This window comes from Orussus abietinus, unplaced genomic scaffold (assembly GCF_000612105.2).
Source record: "Orussus abietinus isolate OABI.00-Male unplaced genomic scaffold, Oabi_2.0 scaffold158, whole genome shotgun sequence".
Taxonomy (NCBI): domain Eukaryota; kingdom Metazoa; phylum Arthropoda; class Insecta; order Hymenoptera; family Orussidae; genus Orussus; species Orussus abietinus.
This window is the reverse complement of record NW_019394310.1, coordinates 23,281-45,795: the sequence shown is the minus strand read 5'-3', so window position 1 is coordinate 45,795 and position 22,515 is coordinate 23,281. Positions and strand designations below refer to the sequence as shown.

The 22,515-nt window shown below is 43.3% G+C and overlaps 1 protein-coding gene across 3 annotated transcripts in view; it reads left to right on the top strand.

Moving 5' to 3' along the window:
• The window catches only part of LOC105703099, a 33,076-nt gene that overhangs the window by 2,304 nt on the left and 8,257 nt on the right, over window positions 1-22,515 (top strand). For 2 of the 3 annotated variants that reach the window (XM_012431210.1, XM_012431209.1), the window contains exons 2-5: window positions 15,109-15,252; window positions 18,081-18,221; window positions 18,321-18,435; window positions 19,909-20,096. In XM_012431210.1, the coding sequence (XP_012286633.1) occupies window positions 15,109-15,252; window positions 18,081-18,221; window positions 18,321-18,435; window positions 19,909-20,096 (588 nt within the window). Of the gene's footprint in view, window positions 1-15,108; window positions 15,253-18,080; window positions 18,222-18,320; window positions 18,436-19,908; window positions 20,124-22,515 lie in introns of all 3 variants that reach the window. The other variant, XM_012431208.1, reaches the window with a different exon arrangement.

The window sequence follows — 22,515 nt, the reverse complement described above, 5'->3', positions numbered from 1 at the left end:
GGGTCTTCCTTCTCCTGATAATCCGTCGCTTACCTTTTGGAAATTTTGCCCGATCCGAACTTATTTCATTTGGGTATAATTTTGAAGGATCTTACAAAGGTAAGATACACACGTAAGGTCAATTTGAATAATAGGACCATATATATTGAAAAACAAAAATGATAGATATAAAAAAATGTACGGCTTACGATGCTCGAAGGAGAAGCTCGACTTGATTTTTTAACGGTGATTGACTACTTTTTCCGATCTCGAAGCTAAAGTAGTTCCATTTGTTGTGGCGATGTTACTTTCCCAAAAAGGGAACATTCTAACCAAAATGCGTCATTCCTCAAAACCATTCCGTGATTCTACATTTTTTTATGTATATGGATATTTTAATACCATCTCCTCAAGAAAACGTATATAAGGGCTGAAAATGATAGGGGATGTTTCGTTATTAAACCAAGTCGGTTAAATTGAGTTTAAATTGAAAATAGATACTCGGAAGGGTGGTTGTTTTTCCGATAAGACGTTTTAGGTGCTGCATCGACCATTTTCTATATGATACGGGGTTGATAGCGTCGGGTTACGAGTCGGGAGATGCATATATGTCTCTAGAGGCTCTTTAAGGTGATGCAAACCAGGTTAGAGGTAATATGTCGGAAGATTCGCACGATTTTTCTTTCCTAATAAATCCTCCACTTCCTCCCTCTAGGATCTTTGCATCTCGATTTTGCATCTGGCTATTTTTCCTCGAGAAAATCTCATAAGATGCTTACTGAAGTAGTGCGATGTTCTTGAACGTCATATAATATGAAAGGGTATTTCAATAACACCAAGAGTCGGCTGAAGGGATTCGAGAGGGTGCGTTGAACTTTATCAATACGAATTAAGGGGTTGACAAGTCCATTTTACGGAAATAGCTGCCATCCAGCTCAACTTTGCTTTTCCGATATCGGATATGCTTTGTTCGAGCTTGAGCGAGTATGCCGGGAAAATCGACTCTCGAGTTGATCTCTTTTAGTATGACAAATTTTCCCATCGACGGTGACGGGTTTAACTTTTCTCTTAATTACACCTCACGTGTCCCTCTTCATCCGGATCGAATATTCCATCAGCGAATCCATTTTATTTCACTGAAAAAAAACGTTTCACTAATCTCAAGTTTCCTCGAAGTATATTTCCCCTGTTTGAAAACATTTTAATACAACCATTGATCGGTACCCTTTTTTTTATGATGCATTCCTTGTACGTTCTTTGAAAAGCAAAGTAACTAAGAATTGCTACTTTTCACGCTTTCGAATATTTACATACAATATTTGGTATGGAATTTTTTGTACCTCGAAGTCGGGGAATTTAGAGTTTCGATTTTTCGTGGGAACCTCTCAATTCCTCTGTATTTTAAAGTGACGATGTGGATTTATTCGGATTGTTTAATTGGATTCGAGGGACGAGCTTTTGCTGTCACGAACGCGTTATTCGGTTTCCGTTATTGGACAGGACGGTCCATTTTCTTTTTGCCGTGGCCGCGACGAGTTAGTGCCGATAATTCAGTCTGGTTAAACTCTGCAGGGGTGGTACCACGGTAAAATGCCTTAATGGCACGGCAAATGGAAGAACTGCGTAGCACGGGGTTCGACCTGCGATACGCACGTTTCTATCGCTGTATTCGGGCAAACTGGAATTTTTCTTCTTTTTATGCGAATATTATAGACGTCACTCCATGTAGTCAACATTCAACAACACTGTCACCGGCGGTATTTTCCTTTGTATTTTTCGGAGTTGTAATAGACGTAACGAATTTTTAATACCAAGATTACGCAGACTCTGCTGCAAGAAGATTTTTTTGATGACACTACGTCTGGCTAAGACAGGACTTTTCCACTTTTTTTCGAGTATTAGTTACCGCTTCGTTTGATCGATGCCTGGATTTTCTACTTTCTATAAACGCATTGAATTTTCTTTTTCACATCTCTGTTATGGGTGTACAATTTTGAAGACAGGGATTCCATCTACTATGCAGGAACGATATTTATTACCTTGTTTGGTCTTTACGGAAATTTTTCACTTTTTCTAGAAATATCAGTTACGTCACTCCCCATTCGGTCAACACCTGGTTTTTCTACCTTTCTTGAGGCCGAGGTAACGTTCTCCTTGTTATTTCCCTGAGATATAATGCGAACAATTTTTAAGAGCGGGGTTCCATCTGCAGCAAGAATGTTTTTATCGCCTCGTCTGATATTGAACTTTCCAATTCCTCGGCAGGCCGTAGCGGTATTTTTCCTCGATTCTTCCAACGTCGCGATCCGATGAAATAGGGAAATTCAATCCGTAAAAGGTGTGCTTTCAGCATTTACCTCCAGTTCTAATGAAAAATTCTAATTCTGACCCAGAAAGTAATATAATGTCCATAACGCTCGAGAGACACTTTCGTTTAAATCATCGAGATATCTAATTTCTTCAAGCCTTCGATCTTCCATAATGGATGACTAAAAGGGAATAAAATGTAGTCCAATGAAACTTTGATAGAACAATTCCCCGAAGATCGAAAACTTTGATTAAACGTAGTAAAGGAATCTCCAGACAGCCACTAAGTAATCCATGGCATGAAATGGCTTAATCTACAGGGAAGATCTCAATTAATTTACTTCCAGCCCCTGGTGTATTACCAAGGACTTTCCTAATCTCCGTTTCATCCACCCTCCCCCTCGTGAAAACTTGTCTGGGTCGTTCTATGTTTCTCTTTTTAAAAAACTGTCACCCCCCGTTGCGTGATTTTTCGCAACTCCGTGGACAGCAATGGGCGAAATGATAAATAATAACAGTAAAGGATGATGAATGCCGAGAGTGCGCCCCGGGTTATTAGCTGCACTTGCGCATGAAAGACTCGTGCATGAAAGAGATAGGCTCGTGTCTGCATACATACAGTGTCTCCTTGTCCAATTAATCGATACGAGATGTCACGCGGTAGTCGCAGACACGGACTTTATGCGGCTTGAGGTAAATGGAAAGCTCCCACAGTGCGCATTTTAGCGACCACATTTGTCGCTTTTTCCGAAAAGGTTTTCCCTTTCGGCCCACCCGGGGTTTATGCGATTTTCAAGAGTCCTTATCGGCTCGACGAGCACTCGACTTGCTACCCCTCGTAAAGAGGGCTCGAAAACTGTTAGGGGTACAGGATAACGCTCAGCTCCTGGATTATCTCGCTTCCTGAAAGCCACACTGCGTATTTTTCGCGGAAAGAAAATTAACAAGATATTAGAGAGTTTTATGGACGAAAAGGGAAATTGGTAGGTTGCTGAATGGAGATTAGATTAGGCTTGTGGGTATTCCGTGAAACGCAACTTATCCCTTTCCCGATAATATTTTCCTTCTGATTCTATCTAGAAGTTTATACAATTCTTGTAAGTCCTTTTCGACGTGATATCCACTTTTTTTATACCCTTTGTAGAGAGAATTGAAGACTATTAGGGGTTGAAAAATAACATATCGAGGAGGGATGATCATATTTCCTGAAAGCCAGTGCATATTTTTCGGGGATAGGGGATGAAAGTTATTTACGAATTTTATGGACAAAATGGAAATTGGAGAGCTCTTATCGCCGCGGCTTAATACCCGTTAACGGTTACTGGATAACATATTGAGGGTGGAATATCCTGTTTCCCACAAACCACCCCGCGTATTTTTTTATGGACAAAAGAGAAAGAACAATATGGGCGTTTTAGAGGAAAACAAGGAAATTGGTAAATTGCTGAATATTGATTAGGTCCTTTCTGTGACGCTGATGGCTACCATGTCGAGTGACAATGGCTTTTAGGATATTGTAGATATTCTGCATTACTTTTGCAGTATTGAAACTCAATATAAATAGATTACAAAACGTACAGTGCACGTTAACTGTTATCTAAGCAGAGATCGAAATTAGTCAGTATACAGAGAGAGAAAGAATGAAAGGGAGAAAATTAAGTATTTAATACAGTACAGACCGTATATAAATATTTTAAAGACTATACATTAGCTTGAGTCTCGTAGAGTCAGATTTGTAGCCATTTTGTGATACGCAACTCGTCCCTTTCCTAAACATATTTCCCCTTTCGACCTAACTGGGGTTTATGTAATTTTCGAAAGCTCTTATCGGCTCGACGAGCCCTCGGCCTGCCGCCCCTCGTAAAGAGGGCTGGAAAACTGTTAGGCGATATAGGATAAGACATTCGGTTGGGATTATCTCGTTTCCTGAAGATACTATGTTTTCTCCGTGTAAAGGAAATTAAAGGGTACGTGTACCCTTAGAAGACTTTAACGAAGCCAAGAGGCGACAATCTGGAGCAGACCGTTTGCAGGGAGATAATTACAGTAATAAAACCCTGGAGATTTATTTTCCCCCGGATTACGACCGTGACATTGCACTCTCTCCAACGTAATCGTCCGTTGATAGCCCGGACGATTACGAGCTTTCCTATGCATACGTATTTGAAATCGGTTGATCCATTCGGTACCATTTCCTCCATTCTGCTCGGTGAAATTAATCCCTGGTGATCCGAATACCGTCGTCATGACACGTAAAACGGTCAAGCGATTATCGATGATTGCTCCGTTGCATTAAGCCGTTGGGACTAATTAATTAATCATATTTTGATTACGACGAGTGGAGAACGTCTCGCGTTTCTCGGTGAATTATCGACCGGGGTCACTCGGTATTGCACGGTCGAGTCCACTTTTCCGCACATTCATATTTTCCTATCGAACTCGTGAACTTTCCTTCGCGAAGACTGTTTTGAAATATCGAGGGTCACAGAGGAGTAAAAACTATTAACAATTTTTGCAACCCGTTTCGTCTTGAAGATCGCATTAACATTAGTCTCTGAATTTGTCATTAAAGCAGTCGTACCGTGTGACGCCTGTAGTTTTTCGCTTTCTTTGCGAATTCTTTCTAACGGACCATGAAAATACCCCTTCTTGAAAATTGTACAATATATTTATTAACATTTATACAGTCACTCGGAATTTTTTGAAGCAAAAATATCGATTGGAATCGACTTTACAGCGTTCAAAAGACATAGGTGTGAAAAATAAAAAATAAAAATTAAATTTGAATGAAATTTAATTCGGCCCTGAGTAAAAAACAAAGAGATTCAACCTCCTAGCATTCCCCGTTACTGCTGATAGGAAACATGTTGTCAATCAGAAACAAGGGGGTGGCTGTCTACCCACGAGTCTAATCTCAAGTTTAATCACGGGTTGGAGGGTAGAAAAAAAATGACACATGAGGTCTAGGGTTCGGACAAATTGCGTGTACCACTTTGCATATATTTTTTAATAATCCGTACGATCCTCGTTATCCCATACTTCATTTGCATAACGAGAAATACTCTACGAAACTAACAAATGTCTGCATAATTGTTTTCCATTCTCTCATTTCTTTTATCAGTAAAGAGGCATGTTTCATGTACTGATAGCTTGCTTCTGGCCTTAATACAAAATAGGCGTGGCATTTAATCACACGTCGCGTCATTTTTGCGAAATGAAACGTGCAGCGATACTCTTTCATTGGGTCGAAGTAATTGGAACATTGCCCGAGGCTAGTTCGCGAAAATAATCCTAAATCTTTGATACGCAACACGTTACCTTTCTGGTCGCGAAACAACCTCGGGATTATTATTCGGTGTATTTAATTAAAAAGTTACTAGCAGGCATATGTCTCCGCTTCGTAGAGGTGCATACGAGCGTTGCGTTACTTCTTGCTTGCACCGCTACGAACCGTGCCGACAAGTATTCATAATTGCATCGTAAGAAATGTTTGCGCTCGGTTTTCAGGAAGCTCGTGTAACAAGCACAAAGAGCTTCATATAGAAAGGGGTGAACGAACGGGGGAGCAAACATAACATTACTGCGGCCTGCACTGCAGATGTACAAGGTACTACACCTCGGGCTTTCTGTGAACATTTTGTTACTCCACTTGCACGATTACTCGAGCGTTCGCAACTCGGAAAAGCTCGGACCGGTCGGAAAGAATTAATAAGACGTAACGTTAAAGATACGAGCATAACAGTCACGTTAAGTTTTCCTTTTCCAAGTGCGTGGAATAATTAACGGAGGGAGAAATGCTCACCTACTCGTGAGTTACTCATGAATAAATTTTATATTCGCGGGCATTCAGGAGATAACGAAATAAGTGACGCGAATAATAAATATAAAGCAAACTTGGCGAAAATTCGAGGAATAAGTCTCGAGCCGCGCTGCCTTTAGGTATACGCCGGTTAGTTCTAGGCTGGCTAGTTATTTCTTCAAAGGAAGTCGGTTGACGACTTTCCCATGCAAATAAGCCTTTAATTATCCCTATTTCGTGTTTTTCTTTCATTCGGCCGAAATGGAAGGTGGGGTTCTATCACGTATTCGTGACGGTTATTCGGAATAAATGTGCCACTTTGAGCATAAATTTATTCTCCCGAAATTAATATATCACTAAGGGACCGTTTTACAATTCAGATAGGTACGTATCGAGGATACGCCTTACTCGGAATTACTTTAATCCCGAGTATAAGCACTCAAGTTCAGAGGGACATGAGATGTCGCAATATATATCGAGATTAGTTTTATTCGATGATGTAGACCGCCAGAGTTGAATGTTAATCAAAGTATGATTTATTTATTCTTGGCATACACTTGGGATTATACACCCGGCACTAAATTCATTTTATCGAGGAATATGTTCTTGGCAATGTCGAATGGAAAGATATAGTAATGACAGAAATGAATGATTAAATTTTTCCCTCTTTTTTCTTTTTATACCATGACGCGGCTCGACGCAGAAATGCAGAAATGCACAAGTGGGAAAGTTGGTAAATGCACAAATGTACAGCCATGTACCAAGGTTTGCTGTGCCAGGCACCCTCGGGCCATTTCCACGAGACTGCAGCCGAGGCTAGAGCCCGGGGTCTCTCGTACCAGTTGCACCGTGTATGCACTTTACATGCACTCCGGTATATACAGGTACAGAGGCGTATACAGGTGCGGAGGTAAAGCTACACGTATACCCTTACAATTCCAAATCCCGGACGAATTATCGGCTCGGGAAATAAAATTGCACCTGCAATCCCATGTCAATGTCCAATTTCACTACCGAGAATTTTGACCTTAAAAACACAAAGTGCAAATCGGTAGAAGTCAGATTTTTTTTCTTTTTTTTTCCCTACTTTCGAGGGATCTGGGTAAATCTATTCTCACGTATAACGCAGTTAAATTGTGGATATCATATCGACGCCCTGCCAAACTCCGTAAAGCTTTGCAGAAGTCCGAAGCTTAGATATATTCTACTTTGTCAGATTTTCACTTCTCACGATTTTTACACTTTTCTCGGCATTCCTCCGAAATCGATTCCGCGAGTTCCGCAGTTTATATCTAGCCGAATAAATTCCAGCCAAAGGCTCGGATTTTCCCGCAAAGGCAGCCGAGCTTTCAATTAGTCGAATCGCTCTTTCGAGGGGCGAATCCTTCCTTTCTCGGCGACGAACTACTCGCGCTATTCGCTCGAGAACGCCCAGCCCGAAGTCGCAGCTCGCGAAACTTCGACTCCCTTAATTGCAGAATCCTGCGTCATGCTTCTTTGCGGTGCAAATCAATTCCGGTGGAAGCACCGATTAATGCACGCGTGAATAATTCATTGCTGCCACCATGTTGGCGAGAAAGTGACCCAGCGAGGCGAAGCCGTGAATTAGAACGGTCAGCGAGCTTTACGTGCAAGCCCGACTTCGTCGATTGGCCCAATGAAAATTTGCGGTTAATGGTTAAAGTCTAAAGCCAAGGAAAAAAAATTATTCCCCGGGATCTTTAACATTTCCATTCAAATGCGAACAGATTTTCTGTGGACCTATGAAAAATGTGAAAAATTGCCCAATGAAAATTTGCGGTTAATGGTTAAAGTCTAAAGCCAAGGAAAAAAATTATTCCCCGGGATCTTTAACATTTCCATTCAAATGCGAGCAGATTTTCTGTGGACCTATGAAAAATATGAAAAATTGCCCTGAATGCCATGCCCGAAGGTACATGGAAATTCTTCCCAACTTTCACCCGACTGCGCACGAATTCGCAAGATCTTACGAAAATTCCAGGAAAGTTCGGAACTCTTTTTAAGCTTCGGCAGTCTCGAGTTTTGGAACGAACCCCGGAATTTTCCAACAGGATATACAGGACTCGGTTCATTATGGAAGTGATATTTTACAGGCTGGAGTTTAGTTCTAATAAATGGATCATTAAGAACTAAGAAATTGCATTTCGGGCCCTATTAATTAGCTTATAGAAGGTAATTTAATAAGTTTCTATCCGCCATTCCGAAGCAATGTATAGAATTCATTAGTTAATTAATATTTAACTACTTGTAATCGATAAACGAATTTTTAGAATTTCGTTGCCCTCGTCGACTCAAGTATGGTCGACAGTTCAATTATTCGGGTACAAACCGATTAATCGGTAATTTTTTGAAGTCTGAAGTCTACTTACACTGGTGGCCAATAAACTCGCAACACGACGAATTAAAAGTAAGAAATTAATGACATTTACGTACATTTAATTGTTGCAATTGAGATTGCGACAGGATTAACATTTTACACTTTTTAGAATTATTTGAAATTTCGACCATTTCTTACTCTTACGTAATAAAACAGTTGTACATCATTTGGAGTGTTGTATTCCTTATCATTTTAGGTGTTGCGATTTCAATGGCAACTTATGTATTTAACACATTTGATTTTCGAAACATGTTTTACTTAACAATGACGTAGATCGACCGAGTCACGAAAACCGTCGAGAAACAAAAATACGAGAGTCGCACGAATTCGCGGTTTATGCTCGTATCAAGAAGGGAAACGTCGTTTTTTCGCCCTTCTCCATTTTTCTATTAAAATGTTCTGCGTTGAGCGAACGCGTGACCAAGCCTCATGTTTGTCGTCTCCACGTGGATAAAATAATGACGCGAGAGAACGATCGACGTTCGACGTTGGCGCCAAATGACACGGAAGAGTCTTCCGCTCGGTCGGGGCTGAACACGGCGAAACATCAGGGGCGCGGTCGGGCCTCAAAACGGACGGTTATCTCCCTATCGCGAATCGATAACCTGCGGATTTGCGATTCCGCTCGATCGAGCTGCCCCCGAATGCTAGAAACTCTCCTGCGACTGCCAACTTCTCGCCCAGGGCCCTGAAATCGTGTAAATAAACTTGGGGACTGCTCGAAGAAATTTTCGAATCCCCGAAGAGAAAAGAAGCTCTTAAAATATTGGTAGTTTTCGAAGAGAAAATGTGGAGACTCAGTTTACCTGAAATCTTTTATTACACTCGTTACTTAAGGGGGATAGCAGGTTGAGAAATGCGTTTTAATCGAAGCGAGTTAAAAAAGGTTCAGGTGTCACAGAAAATTGAAGATAAAAGAGTTTCGAAATGTTTCAAAATGACGGACTTGGGGAGGGTGGGAATTTATGATCTTTATTTTAACGGTGTCCACGATTTCAGGTGAACCGTAAGTCTGAAACAAAAAGTCGCGGTGGCCTTAAAAGTGGTTCCGGAATTTCACAACCAACTAGCCCCCTTAATTTTTTTTTCTGGAACGGGGAAGGAACGTTTCAGGATGCCGAGAAAAATCAAAAACGAGAATTGCCAAAGCTTATTTACGCGTGGCGTTTATGTCGCAGGTATTTGACACAGCCGTGCGAGCTTACGATGCATCGCTTTGCTATTTTAGATATTTAAGTTCCAACGCGAGAGTTACGATCCTGTGACGTCAGGCGCGAGAGGTTAGGTTCGGAGCGCCCACGTGGTCCCGCGTTTCGTGGTCGTCCGGCGAAGCGCGCAAGTCGAAAAGCCTCGCCCGGACCCGAGAAGTGGCGCCAAGTGCGCATCCTTGAGAAATCCGCGGGGCTAACGCAATTACCCCTTGGTTCTCGGTACCTGACACACCTGCCGGGACCTCGGGGGCCGAATGCGCGGCCGGAAGTGCGAAGGAACTCGGCGAGCACCCTCCACCGAGCGGAAAGTTACCGCGTAATCGATATGACCTCTCCGTCTCGGGCCCCCTTGCGACACCGGGCTCCGACCTCTTTCTCGGCTCCCGGTTTTCCACCTCTGCGGTTTTCCGGGCGTCGATGCACGTGGAAATTTCAGGACGTGGAAAAGCCGGGTTTGCCGAAAATTGAACGGAGCGCCGAGGCGCGAACCCCGTGAGACCGTTGGCAGCACGCCACGCACGCGCTCGAGGATGACCCACTTTTAACGCGTGGATTGACCCGCACAGCGCCGCTTTACTCCCCCATCCACGCTATATGTCGCCGTGTTAATTCCCGCGCTGCAACGGGGACAGATTGTTAACTCGGACGCAACATACGCGATTACGCTCCCCGCTTTAGCACGCTCGCGATTCGCCGCGACCCGGCGCGACCGCGTTAAAATGAGACGACGCTTTAAACGCTTGCAATTGACTTTTTTTTTCATTGTCAATTAACGCCCTTCGATATTAATATTAATGTCTGCGCTGCAGCGGGGACAACTTGTTAACTCTGATGCATCATACGCGATTACGCTCCTTGCTTTAGCGCTCTCGCGATGCGACGCCGCCCGGCGCGACCGCGTTAAAATGGGACGACGCTTTAAACGCAAGAAATGGATTTTATTCATTGTCAATTAACGCCTTTCGATATTAATATTAATACCTGCGCTGCAGCGGGGACAAATTGTTAATTCTGATGCAACATACGCGATTATGCTACTTGCTTTAGCACTCTCGCGATGCGACGTCACGCAGCGCGACCGCGTTAAAATGGGACGATGCTTTAAACGCTTGCAATGGATTTTATTCAATGTCAATTAACATCCTTCGATATTAACATCTTGTTAACCGGCAATTTTAGAACGCTAGTTGTTGTGGAACCAGTTAACTCGTGACCGGTTAACAATGTATTATCATTAATACTTACGCTGCAGCAGGGATAAATTGTTAATTTGGACGCAACTTGCGCGATTATGTTTTTTGCTTTAGCACTCTTTACAAACGGGACAAAGCTTTAAACGCTTGAAATGGATTTTTTTCATTGTCAATTAACGACCTTCGATATTAATGTTAATATCTGCGGTATAACGGGGAAATATTGTTAACTCGTGCGTATTTCATTCTATTGCTCGTTACGATGTAACATTGGGGCGATTCAGCAAAATGCGACACGTTAACCCTTTGATTTCTACGGACGTACATATACATCCAACGCGTTTGGTCCAGGGTGGCCTGTACGTGGTGATGAATTTCGCCCATACGTGGAAAGGACTCAGCGATCAAAGGGATAAAGCGGAGCTCCGCTTTGAGAAATTTAAATTGGACTTTTTAATAGCTAATTAACAGTTGACTCGTGACGGGTCAACGATGTTTGGGCATGAAGACACCTGTTTACTTGTGACCGGTGAACAAAGTAGCAACCAGTTATTTAGCAATCTCGTGCTCAGGCGGGAGAAGAAATCTATCAAAATCCCTCAAACCTTTCCATGAACTGACCACTTGAATTGTCATCCCTATTACCGCTCTACGGTGGACATTAACATTAACTTATAGATTTCAAAGGATAGGAAAAAAAAACGAGGGAGACGGGGATTTGCCTAGCGTATATCCCACCAGATACCGAAAGATTGGCGATTCCGTCGCGAATTCCATATTATCCAAGAATGAGGTATGCACTCTAAAAATTGACGAATTTTCAAAGCGAAACTCTGACCTAGGAACTGAAGAAGTTTACGACTGATATTACTTTTTTTTATTGACGAGTTTCGAGGTGACCAATTGATAGCGGAACGGGAACGGAAACTTCACGACGCGTCTGCTATGACGAGTTCTTATTCTACTGCAACGTTGTAAGAAGAGTTAAAATCCCGTAAAGAGATTTTTCAACTTTCACCCGAGAGAAGAATGAAGCGTCAGAAGTCTTTCGAGAAGGCACTCTGTACAACTAGGACGTAAAAGCGTACCATAAAATCCACGGGTCGTTAGGCGCACGTAAAGTACTCGTTATTGCTGACACCGCCAGACGGTGCTTTTTTCGCTCGAAAATAAACCAGATATTTCCGAAACGCCCCGATCGCGAACATGCAAGAGCTTCAACTTGCATGTTTGGATGATCAAGGGAAACGGTCGAGCGGATTTTGCGATTTGTCGTAAAGGATCGCTTTTTACGTCCGAATGAAAACCCCATATCGGCGATATCCGACGCGGTCACGTGGAAGACCGCGATGCGCGTTGGAAGTTCTAAATGAGACTTTTGAAAATCGATTAAGTTCCTTCCGCGATAATATCGGCACTACAATGGGGAGAAATAGTTAACTCGTCCACGTGCAATTGCGCGACCCGCTTTAACGTGGTTGCGTCGAATCGCGCCCAGCATGTAGATCGTGCGTAATTTCGCGGAGGCGTATGCAAGAACTCTCAAAATGGGACATTCCTTATAGTCAATTAAATTCTTGAAAAATTACCGAAAGAAATATTGCGGAAAAATGTAGAGACTTATTTACAATAGTTGTTATTAGGGGCAAATTACTTTCAACGCGACATTGCATTCCCGCGTTAAGCCGGAGTCTTACCAAGAGTGTCGGGTGTCATACAGAGCGCGGCACATCAACGCGCCGAGCATGAAAACTCAATCAGAACTGCGGCAAAGTGACGTAAGGGGATAAGCACGTTTCTGATTGATTTTCCATCTTTGACGCATTGGCTCGTCGGGCTTTGTACGACACCTGACGCGCTCAGAGAGACCGAGACCTTACAATGCGGTCAACTCTTTATTTCGATCCCATTTCGCACTCCATTTCAGGAACGCATAAACGATCATTTTTATGCTGCGGATGTAGGATCTTGTCCACGCAACTTTACGGCCGGTTTTATCAATATAGATTAAATCATTCATTATTTAACCGTACATTCAACGGACAACTCACTGTAACCGAGGATTAACTCGTTAACCGCGGCTGATGGAACCGAGCCTTAGTAAACTTTTTCGTACTCATTGATGAGATATTAGAGTGAAATGTACCAGGGAATACAGGGAATAGGAAGAAATGGAGATAGAAAATAAATTCGCGACCGTGACCTTCGGGAAGTAGATTATTCTCATAAGTTCCGTATCCGAGTCCCATTAACGTTAAGAAACGGTGCTCTTGAAAACGCTGTTTGGGCTTTATTCGCCATTTGAGAGTGCAAACTCCGGTACGTTTAATACGAAGAGACAAAGGTCATTTCCCCAAAGGACCAGGCCCGGAAGGTGAAGTGGTATGTAGGTCGTACTCGGAATTTAACGGCTTTGTCTTGACGAGAGCAAGGTCGTCGTTTGGCAAATGCTGCCGCGGCGATGTCCGAGTGGTCACTTGGCTTTCGGGGAGGCCCGCCGGCTAACCTGTAATTTCGTTACCGTCAATTGTCATCTAGTAATTAGGCCACAATTCCTCTGGAATTATTGAAAGGTTTCTTTTAGTGGAACCTGACAATATGTCCGAAAGTACCACGCGTACCCTGCATAAATGCATACGCGATGGGTGGCTAAAAAGCTGCATATAAAATATTCACCCCCTTGTATAAATTTATTCGATCGAAAAGAAGAATTTTCATCCCACGAGGAAAGCCCTTATCTTGGACGGATAAAATGTTGAGTCAAGCTCTTAGGAATTAATCGAAAACAGTGAATTATGGTTTGGAAGGATAGGCGTAAGGCCATTAAAAAGGAAGTGGACATTTCTTTTCTCTAGCGAAAAATGTCCTTTTTTTTTATTCGGGGACTTTTCTGTTATTCTGTAATATCGGTCGTCCACCCTTGGGGAGTAACCGAACGAGAAGCTCGAATCAGTCGTAGCCGACTCCGAAAAGCTCTTCACTTCGAGCGAAATCGCGTGCGAGTATCACGCGCTTTATTCTCGAACAATGCAGCAATCAGGCTGAGCTTTGCAGCGTTTTGCACGATTGAGGAGCCCGAGAGGGTAGCTTTCTTGCTATTGTCCGGGATGCGTTTCGGTTTCACGCCCAAAAAAGTGGGGGAAGATTCACCTAGTTTTTTGGAAATCACAGGTTTTCTCGGAAACTATTTACTCTCCCGACAACGTACTTGAATTCCAACCGAGAGAGATCAAACTTTTACAATTAACACAATTCTTCAGGCCTCGATTATCTGCGACTAGTTGTGTCTTTTGTTCGAAGAACTTTCATTGGACATCCAGTAAACGTTTCTGGACATATTAAAATAGGTGGTTCTTTAATAGATTGTATACCGATAGATAGATCAATTATTCCGTAAAATGTCATAATGTCATAAATATCACGTACATTTAATGAATACTCACGAGATCGATCGATCAGATCATACAAATTAGGTGCGTATACATTCTGTCATAATTTGCATTATAATGTATGATTCTGTATAAATATGAATAGTTAATCTCTCAGACGAAATTCGAATACGAAATTATGGGTCAATATTTGTCGACGAATGGATTACCTTTCTGAATGTCACGTAATTGCGAGCCTTTTTATGCGGAGACCCGTTTTTCAGTTCACGCGAGTACATTGTTAATCGAGTACACAGTACACAGGATCAATGAATAATTCAGGAGAATTGGGAAAGAGAGCGGTTCGTAAGTAATCTCTCGTCATCCTCTTTATTCCCCAGATTTGATTTTACCAACCCCCGCCACGTCGCTAAACAAATCGGAAATTTTTCCAGAGTCTAGCCCTAGAGTCTTAATTATTCATTAAAAAATATCGATTTCCGTAAACATTCACCGTTCTTTATATAATCCCTCCAGGTTCCGAGAAATGGTTCCCCAATTATACAAAAACGTGTTTAGCATTTGCGATTAATCGCAGAGAAGGTCGAAAAATCAGTTTTTCTTTATTACGTAGCTAGGAAACACGATATTTTATTTATTTTTTTCGAGTGAACTGGAAATTCGTGTAAATATGCCAGCAGTTTCGATGTCTTGAGTTCTTTGGTCAAACATCGATACATACGAAACCCGAGGAACGTATCCCACGTTCGACCTCATAAAAATGCACAAACAAGTTTCCTTAAACATGTACATGTATGTAGATGCGCATGCACATATTTTATTTGGTTCACAGGCCGGGGTGGGAAGAAATTCGGCGACGAGTGCAAGGACGACCGGGAATGCGGCTTCGAGGGCTCCTTCTGCGAGCCAAGGAAAAGGAAATGTTACTGTAGAGAGGAATTATCGGCGACCAATCACCTGGATAAGTGTGGACAACGTGAGTCATGTCATTATAGGAATTTAATCGAGATCCGTCGACCTTCTTTGAAAGTGCAGGTTAGGAACAAAGCAGCGCTCGTGCAGGTGATGGGTGACTTCATGACTCGGTATCGACGTGGACGTTGATTAACGAGTCTTGCCGTGGTCGTTGATTAACGGTTCTAACAAGAATGGCCAGCCGAGTCATTAACTCACCGTTAAACCAAAAATTAAGTACAGTGGAGGTCGTTCGGTCTTTCCTGGAAACGTGGAGTGTAGACGAGGCGAGGAAAGGGAACGACCGCCGCGGAAAAGACGCGGCAAGGTATTTTCAGGGAGAACCAGAGGCCGGGGAAAAAGCCCGAAAGAGTTATCGAAGGAGTTTGCTCCTTTAATAAAACGGATACCGAGGCCCGTCGAGCCGGCCCATCATCGCCCGAGAAACATCCAAAGACTTCCGGAAGACCTCCTAAGGACGTGTCGGGAAGTCGATATCGCGAAGCTGTGCTGAATAATCCCCCAATCGAGGCGAGAGCTCCGTTTCTGTCGAGCTATCCGCGGATCGACGGGAACTCGCGATTCGCGAAAATGAGGATTCCGTTCAGGGCCTTTCCTAGGCCGTTGGTTGTGCAGGTGCAAGAACGATATTTCCGATATTTAACTTAATATTATTTAATTCAGAATTTTATAGGCTCACTCCATGTCTAACGAACAAAACTTATTCTTGGATACGAATAGGGTCACGATTCCATATTGAATTAATTTGATTGGATTTTGTTTCCAAGATTAGTAATTATCAAACAAGTTTTGATTATTATTTTTATTACTCATAAGGTGACCAGAATTTGAAGCCGGATCAAAAGGGAAATGTGCGGCAGGCGGGAGTTTTCGGAATGTCATAGAGTCCATTGCCGCTAATAATCTCAATGTCAATTCGATATTAAAAGAAAAAGATAAGAAATTCTAGATGGTCCATTGAATGTTCTTAATATAAGCCCTTGTAACTCGTGATTCATTTTTACGCTCTCTAAAGGCCGTCTGGTCTTAATCAAAATTTTACGTATAAAAATATCCGCCGATCTCGTGGCACCCAGAAGTCAAAATCGGGATATTTAATTTGGTCGAGTCGCGGCAAATCTCGCAGGGGAGTCGATATCCAGAGGACGAGGGGAATAATGTCTAGATAGGGGTGCAGGAGGTGCACTCCTTTTCCCCTAGACCCCCAGGAAATAATGCCGGCTCGCGACCTAGTAGGCCATCGGACCATCAGCGAAGTAATTGACTGTTGAGCGTCGCGGATCCCCGGCAGACAATGCCAGCTTTGTTGCTTGCTCGACCACTCAAGAGGAAAATCCAGAGGCACACGACCTCGTGTAGGCGGACGCGAGACGACGTACCTGGACCCGCGTTCACCAAAAGGGATGCCGCGCCCTGAGAGGGAGGCCCCGAAGACCGCGACAAAGACGCGCCGCGCGTGGCTTTAATAATGCAGCCCGCGAGTCGGCCCTCCTGCACCTCGGCGAGAGTCGCCTGAATATTTATGGAAGCCCGCGGACTTTTTTCTCCGAGGAGAAGAGCTCGGGATTAACCCGAGATCGCCGAGATGATCCCACTTCTTGCCGTCTTCGAGTCGAGGGGACCTCGGGGGCGACCTCAACTGGCCCTCTTGGAATTTCATTCTCCCGGCGATTTAGCAATTTTCTCTCCGCCTGGAAAAAATGTGAAGACATTCTTTTTTCTCCATTTCGGCTTTCCTCCCGTTCAGTTCATCGAAAATGGTGGATGGGTTTTACCCAGAGGGTGCTCTTCCATGAAATTCGACTACTTCGTTCTCACGATTTAACAATTTTCTCTCTACGCGTTAAAGAATAGGAGAACGCTTTTTCTTTTATTTCAGGTTTTCTACCTTTCAGTGCCTCGAAAATTGTGGATGGGTTTTTATCTCGAGGGTGCCTTTACATGGAATTCGACTACTTCGTTTTTCCGGCCATTTAACAATTTTCCCTTCGCTTGGAAAAAAATATAAAGGCATTTCTTTTCCCTAGTTCGGGTTTTCTGCAATTTAGTGCCTTGAAAATTGTGAACCGATTTTCATTTCGAGCATGCCTGTCTATGGAAGTCGACTACTTTATTCTCTCGGCGATTTAATCATTTTCTCTCCACGTGGAAAAATTGTAAGGCTCCACCTTGTTTTTTTTTTTTATTTCGGCTTTTTACTATTCAGTGTTTTGAATATTAAGGATGGATTTTTATCTTCAGGGTGCCTACTGACGGAATTCGATTACTTGCGTTTCTTTCGTCTTTGCTTTTTTTATTTTGGTATTCAGAGGCTAGAAAATTGAGGGCGGATTTTTATTTCGAGAGTGCCTGTCTCCGAAAAATTCGACTACGAACCGACAAACCGAAACGGCCGCTCGCGCGAAACGCTCGAGGGACAGTAAAGTCCATATATAGCAGGCTTAATCCAATCGTCGAACCGATCCCGATTTCCGGATTTGGAGAGGAACGGCAAGGTGAACCAGAGAGCGAATGGCACTAGATTCTACTTTTATGGAAAGAAACTAGTCGGCTCTTTTCCTCAAGAATTAATTCCCGGAATTCGCGTTGCGCAAATTCGAAAGTATCGCGTGATTGGAAATCCACGAAACGTTCCCTTTCAAAATCAACAATATCGAGAAGCTCCCTTCGAATTAAGCTTCTCAAGGAATGACATAAAAAGAAGATAGTTTTGAAAAAGAGGAGAGAAAAATTCTTATCGGTCGCGTAATGAAATGTTCAACGAAAGAATTGTTTCAGGTGATTTCCAAGATCTGTACATCGCGTTAATTCGTTGATTACACGTTTCAGCTGCTAACGTAAACGAGTCATGCTTCTTTAGCGAGCAATGCGAGGCAAAGGTGTCGCAAACGGAATGCCGCGACGGTCGCTGCATCTGTATCTTCGAGAAGATCCCGGTCGTGCAAGCGGACGGTGCGGTGGAATGCCTCGGTAAGCAAGCGAAATTGCTTCGGTAAAGGTAATTTTCCCAAGGCAAGAAAAGATAAAAGTTCCGCACGTCTGTAAAATCGATCTCAACCGTATTTCCAGCCGAAGCCAAAGAGACGCCGAACTTGCAATACGTCGACCCGGCCATGATTGGAGTCCTCGTGGGCATGGCCCTCATGTTCATCATCATTTGCGTAGTCTTGAGACTGTTCAGCAAGTACGTTGGCAGAAACATCGCGAAGATTCGGGTTATCTTTAAGACCTGTCAAAGGATTTCACTTCTTATCTTTCATTAGCAAAGGCCCGGTCTTAGTTGAAAATTCGGACTCCGCCGACGATTTTCGAATGCGGAAACGGTTCAGAATAGAAGAAAGCGATTTCACGGCGCACATGCCCGAAAATCGCTCTATTTCATTGAGTCAAATCAAGCACACTATTTACAGGAGATTATTTTTATTTCAACAGTGTTTCTTATTACTTCTCCGAAAATCTTTCGATCTCAGTCGAAAATTAGGTCTCAACTAGTAGTTTCCGAATTCGGAGATAGTCCATAATTTACGTGACATGTCGGAGCGCACCTGACAGAGAACCGCTCTCTACTCCAAATCGGACGAAGCTCAACTTTTAAACGAAGTCATTTTCTCTGCTTCGTTCCAAGGAGTTCATATTTTCATGAAAAACTCAGACCGGACCGTTGATTTCCGAATTCGATCTCAGTCCGTGTTTGACTGAGCGATTTCGGAACGGAGTTAGGCTGGAGTCCGACTGAGCGCGTCGGGTGTCACCCAGAGCGCGACGCGTCAACGCGTCGAGGATGAAAATCACAGGTGCGCTTAAGGTGATGCGAACGTGGCGTTAAAGAGGTCTCGTTTGTGAAACATTTCTCCATACTCGAGGTACCGAATCGTTTCGAACCTTACCCTGAGAATATGGAGGCTATAAGGAAGGTCCTGACACCCATGAGATTCCAATTTAAAAAAAAATTTATTTAAAGATTTTTTTAATTTCTTATAAAACATGAAATGTCATGGGTATCAGGACCTTCCTTACAGCCCCCACATCCACCTTGTAATGCTTGAAACGATTCGGTCCGCCTGGTTCGGAGAGAAGTTTTATAAACGAGACCTCTTTGATGCCTTTCACATCACCTTACCCATTTTTATCATAACTCTAAATACGCAAAAACTTCATAAATCATGCAAAAATAAGTGAACGTCATAGCTCGCGAATCATAACGTGCTCGGTGATAAGTCACGACAATCGCGTACGGATTACTCCGCTTACGAATACAAATGGGTTAACCACGGGTATCACTTCCGCCAGGGTTCTTAATTGTTTAGACGCAGAGTAGGACTTTTTTTTTCACTGCATCGGGTTGAAATTCATCGCTTGAATGTAACGAAAATAGGACACAGGAGTGCGCTAGCGAGACGAAAACACCACATAATTCTCCATGCAACGTTATCATTGCGGTTCAAACAATCAAACCTGACATTTTTCCCCCTCGACGCGTCGACGCGCCGCGCTTAGTGCGACACGGGACGCGCTCAGTGGGACTCCGGGCTTATTCGAAAACTGCCCCGTCTTTCCCGAGCCGAATCAAGATCGGCACCTCTTCTACTTTTCCCTCCGAAAAATCCGGGTAATGTCGAAATGCGACAAGAGTCTAGGAGTGACGTGGCGATTTCAGAGCGCGCTGGCGCGAGAATCGCACGATCTTCAACACGCCGAACGCGCGGCTGATGAACGTCTCGCTGCTGAAGGACAGCAAGCTGCTGCACGGTCAGGAGCGACGCAGCTCCAGGGCGAGCGTGCGGGGCCCCTCGCGGCAGCCCTCTATGGCCTCCCTGAGGGCGCACTCGCCCTCCGCCTCGCAAGGTGCGAAACACTCCCAGCGAGTGAGCCGTACGGGTTTTTATTCATTCACTTACTAAGCAAGCAACTTTGTCAACCCTCGTTAAATAGAGCCAGAGTTCTATCGACCAGTAGGTACTCTCGCCCCCTTCCCTCCGCTCGCTCTTTCTCTCTCTCTCCTCCTCACCGTAGATCTCGGTATCTCTCTCAGCGGCGTAACCGAGCCCGGTATTTGGGCCGGCGAGAACGCGAAACGTCGAAATTTCGCTCGGGGAGGCCGCCGGATAACGAAAAGAAAATAAGAGGAAAAAGGGGAGCACCGCGTGTATGTACCCACGAGCTTCGGCGACGTCGAATGTGTACCGAGGAAACGCGAGGGCTGCAACGAGTGCACTTGCAATCCGGCATTCTCGGTGCTCGAGGCGAAGAACGGAATTCGTGGTTCCGGCTTTTCTGGCCTTCGCTCGAATGTCCGGATTTTGTTTCTGGGGATCGTTCTTCTCTCTCTCTCTCTCTCTTTTTGTTTTAATATTTAAAGAGGGATAATCATCGATCGCCTTGCAATTTTATTTAATATGCATGCTTCGTTGATATCTATAAACGCGTCTGATACCGTATTCTGATAAGGTATTACGAAATAACGTGGCGCGAAAGAAATTTTGTAAAGATCTAGGGGAAGGATAGATTTTTTATGGGGCTCTGAAATTTTAGTTACGCTGCTGACATTTGTGCGTCTCCTCGTAGATCTTCCTTCCTCGCATGACGTTCCACCGTCCAGGAAAGGATGAAAAATGGCACATAAGCCGGGAACCGACTCGAAGGATTTCGTATAATATGTCCCTTTATGACAAAAAGAACGTGAGAAAGTCTTGACGTGTATTTCTAAGATAAACTAGCCCGACGATAATTAATTCATAATCTGCCAATCGTTAATGCGTACGTCAATGAATCTACCGAGTGAAACTATCGTAATCCACAAATTATTGATCTAATAATTTTTTTAATTAATTACATAACCGATTCCATGGGAATCTGATATCTCAATTCTGTCTCATTTGTGCGTTGAATAAAACTTTTAATGAATTTCATGTAAAATTCGATCTGACCCAGTTCTCTCGGATATCAATGCTCAATCACTCAGCGGTAAAAAATGACCAATTGATATGGTATCAGCGAAGGGTCGCGGGTCGGTGCACGTCATTTCCGTCAGGGAGCAATTTCATTTACGATTCGATCTATCGCTCACATTTGTCACGTTTTTCATAGCTTCTCGATAATCGGTATCGAGGAATTCCCAGGGAATATAAATGCCACCGAAGCTGCTATACGTTGTTTAAATGGTCAAATCGCTGCACTGTGCGATAGGATTGGGTGGAGTAATGACAAGTTACTCGGAAAGTGGCTCGTTATTAGAAAGGTACGTGTACTGGGTAATGATAATGCTGAAAGTCACGGAGATCGTTTGACCTATTCGGCGCGAGATTCGTGGAAACACGAGGGGAACTTCTTCCTCTTCATTTATTTCCCATTCGACATCGATTCGTAACAAGAAGACGGTCAAGGATGCGATTGCCGAAATTCCTTCGAGTCGAGGCACCCGGAGTAGTACCATTCCACATCCTTGGATTCGCGATGATCCATTATTGTAAATAAATTTACCGTGAAAGTCCGGCCGGAGATCCTTTAGACAAAAATCCTTCGAAGGACTCGACAGTCGGCACTGCCATTTTCCTATAGCAAATGGACCACTTCGCGGTGATAGTTGCTTGCTACAGTAAACGATTTGCCTGATTACGTATCGAGTCTTCGCACCAGAGTAAACTTTATATTCTCACTTGTGATATGGTATACTTCACTATTGGGTCATAGCTCGTGGAAGTAGCCTAGAGTAGAAGAGTAGCTTACCCTTCCAGCACAGAAATATCGATTGTACGTGCGAACACTTTTCACTATTTACTTCATTAATGAACATTTTCTACATTTTCACGAAACCTATGTTAATGGTATGAAATGTAATGAGAAATCAAGACGGCTTAGTTTTGCATTTCGTAGATCGGGGAACGTTGATTTTAATAGCATTCTTTTATTTTTCCGGATAGAGCCTTTATTAACAATACTTACTGACAATATTTGAAGGAATTTAATGCCTTTGGAGATGTTTAAGAAATGTTGCAGAGGTACTGCAGATATTTTGTGCTGCGCGAGCTAGTGTGTACATATAGTACTGGATTGCGTATCAGACAGGAAAGCTGTCGCAATGGAGTGAAAAAGATAGGATGCGTCATAAGATAGACATATAATGCTATCTCCTTTACTGTCATGTAGAGTTTCTATGACTGTGATCATGTAACACATTTAGATGTCATAATTCAAGTCGATGGATACGCGCAGTCCAGTGCTATGATGTTTCTTGTAGAATAGCTGGAATGTTGTTGAAACCGCT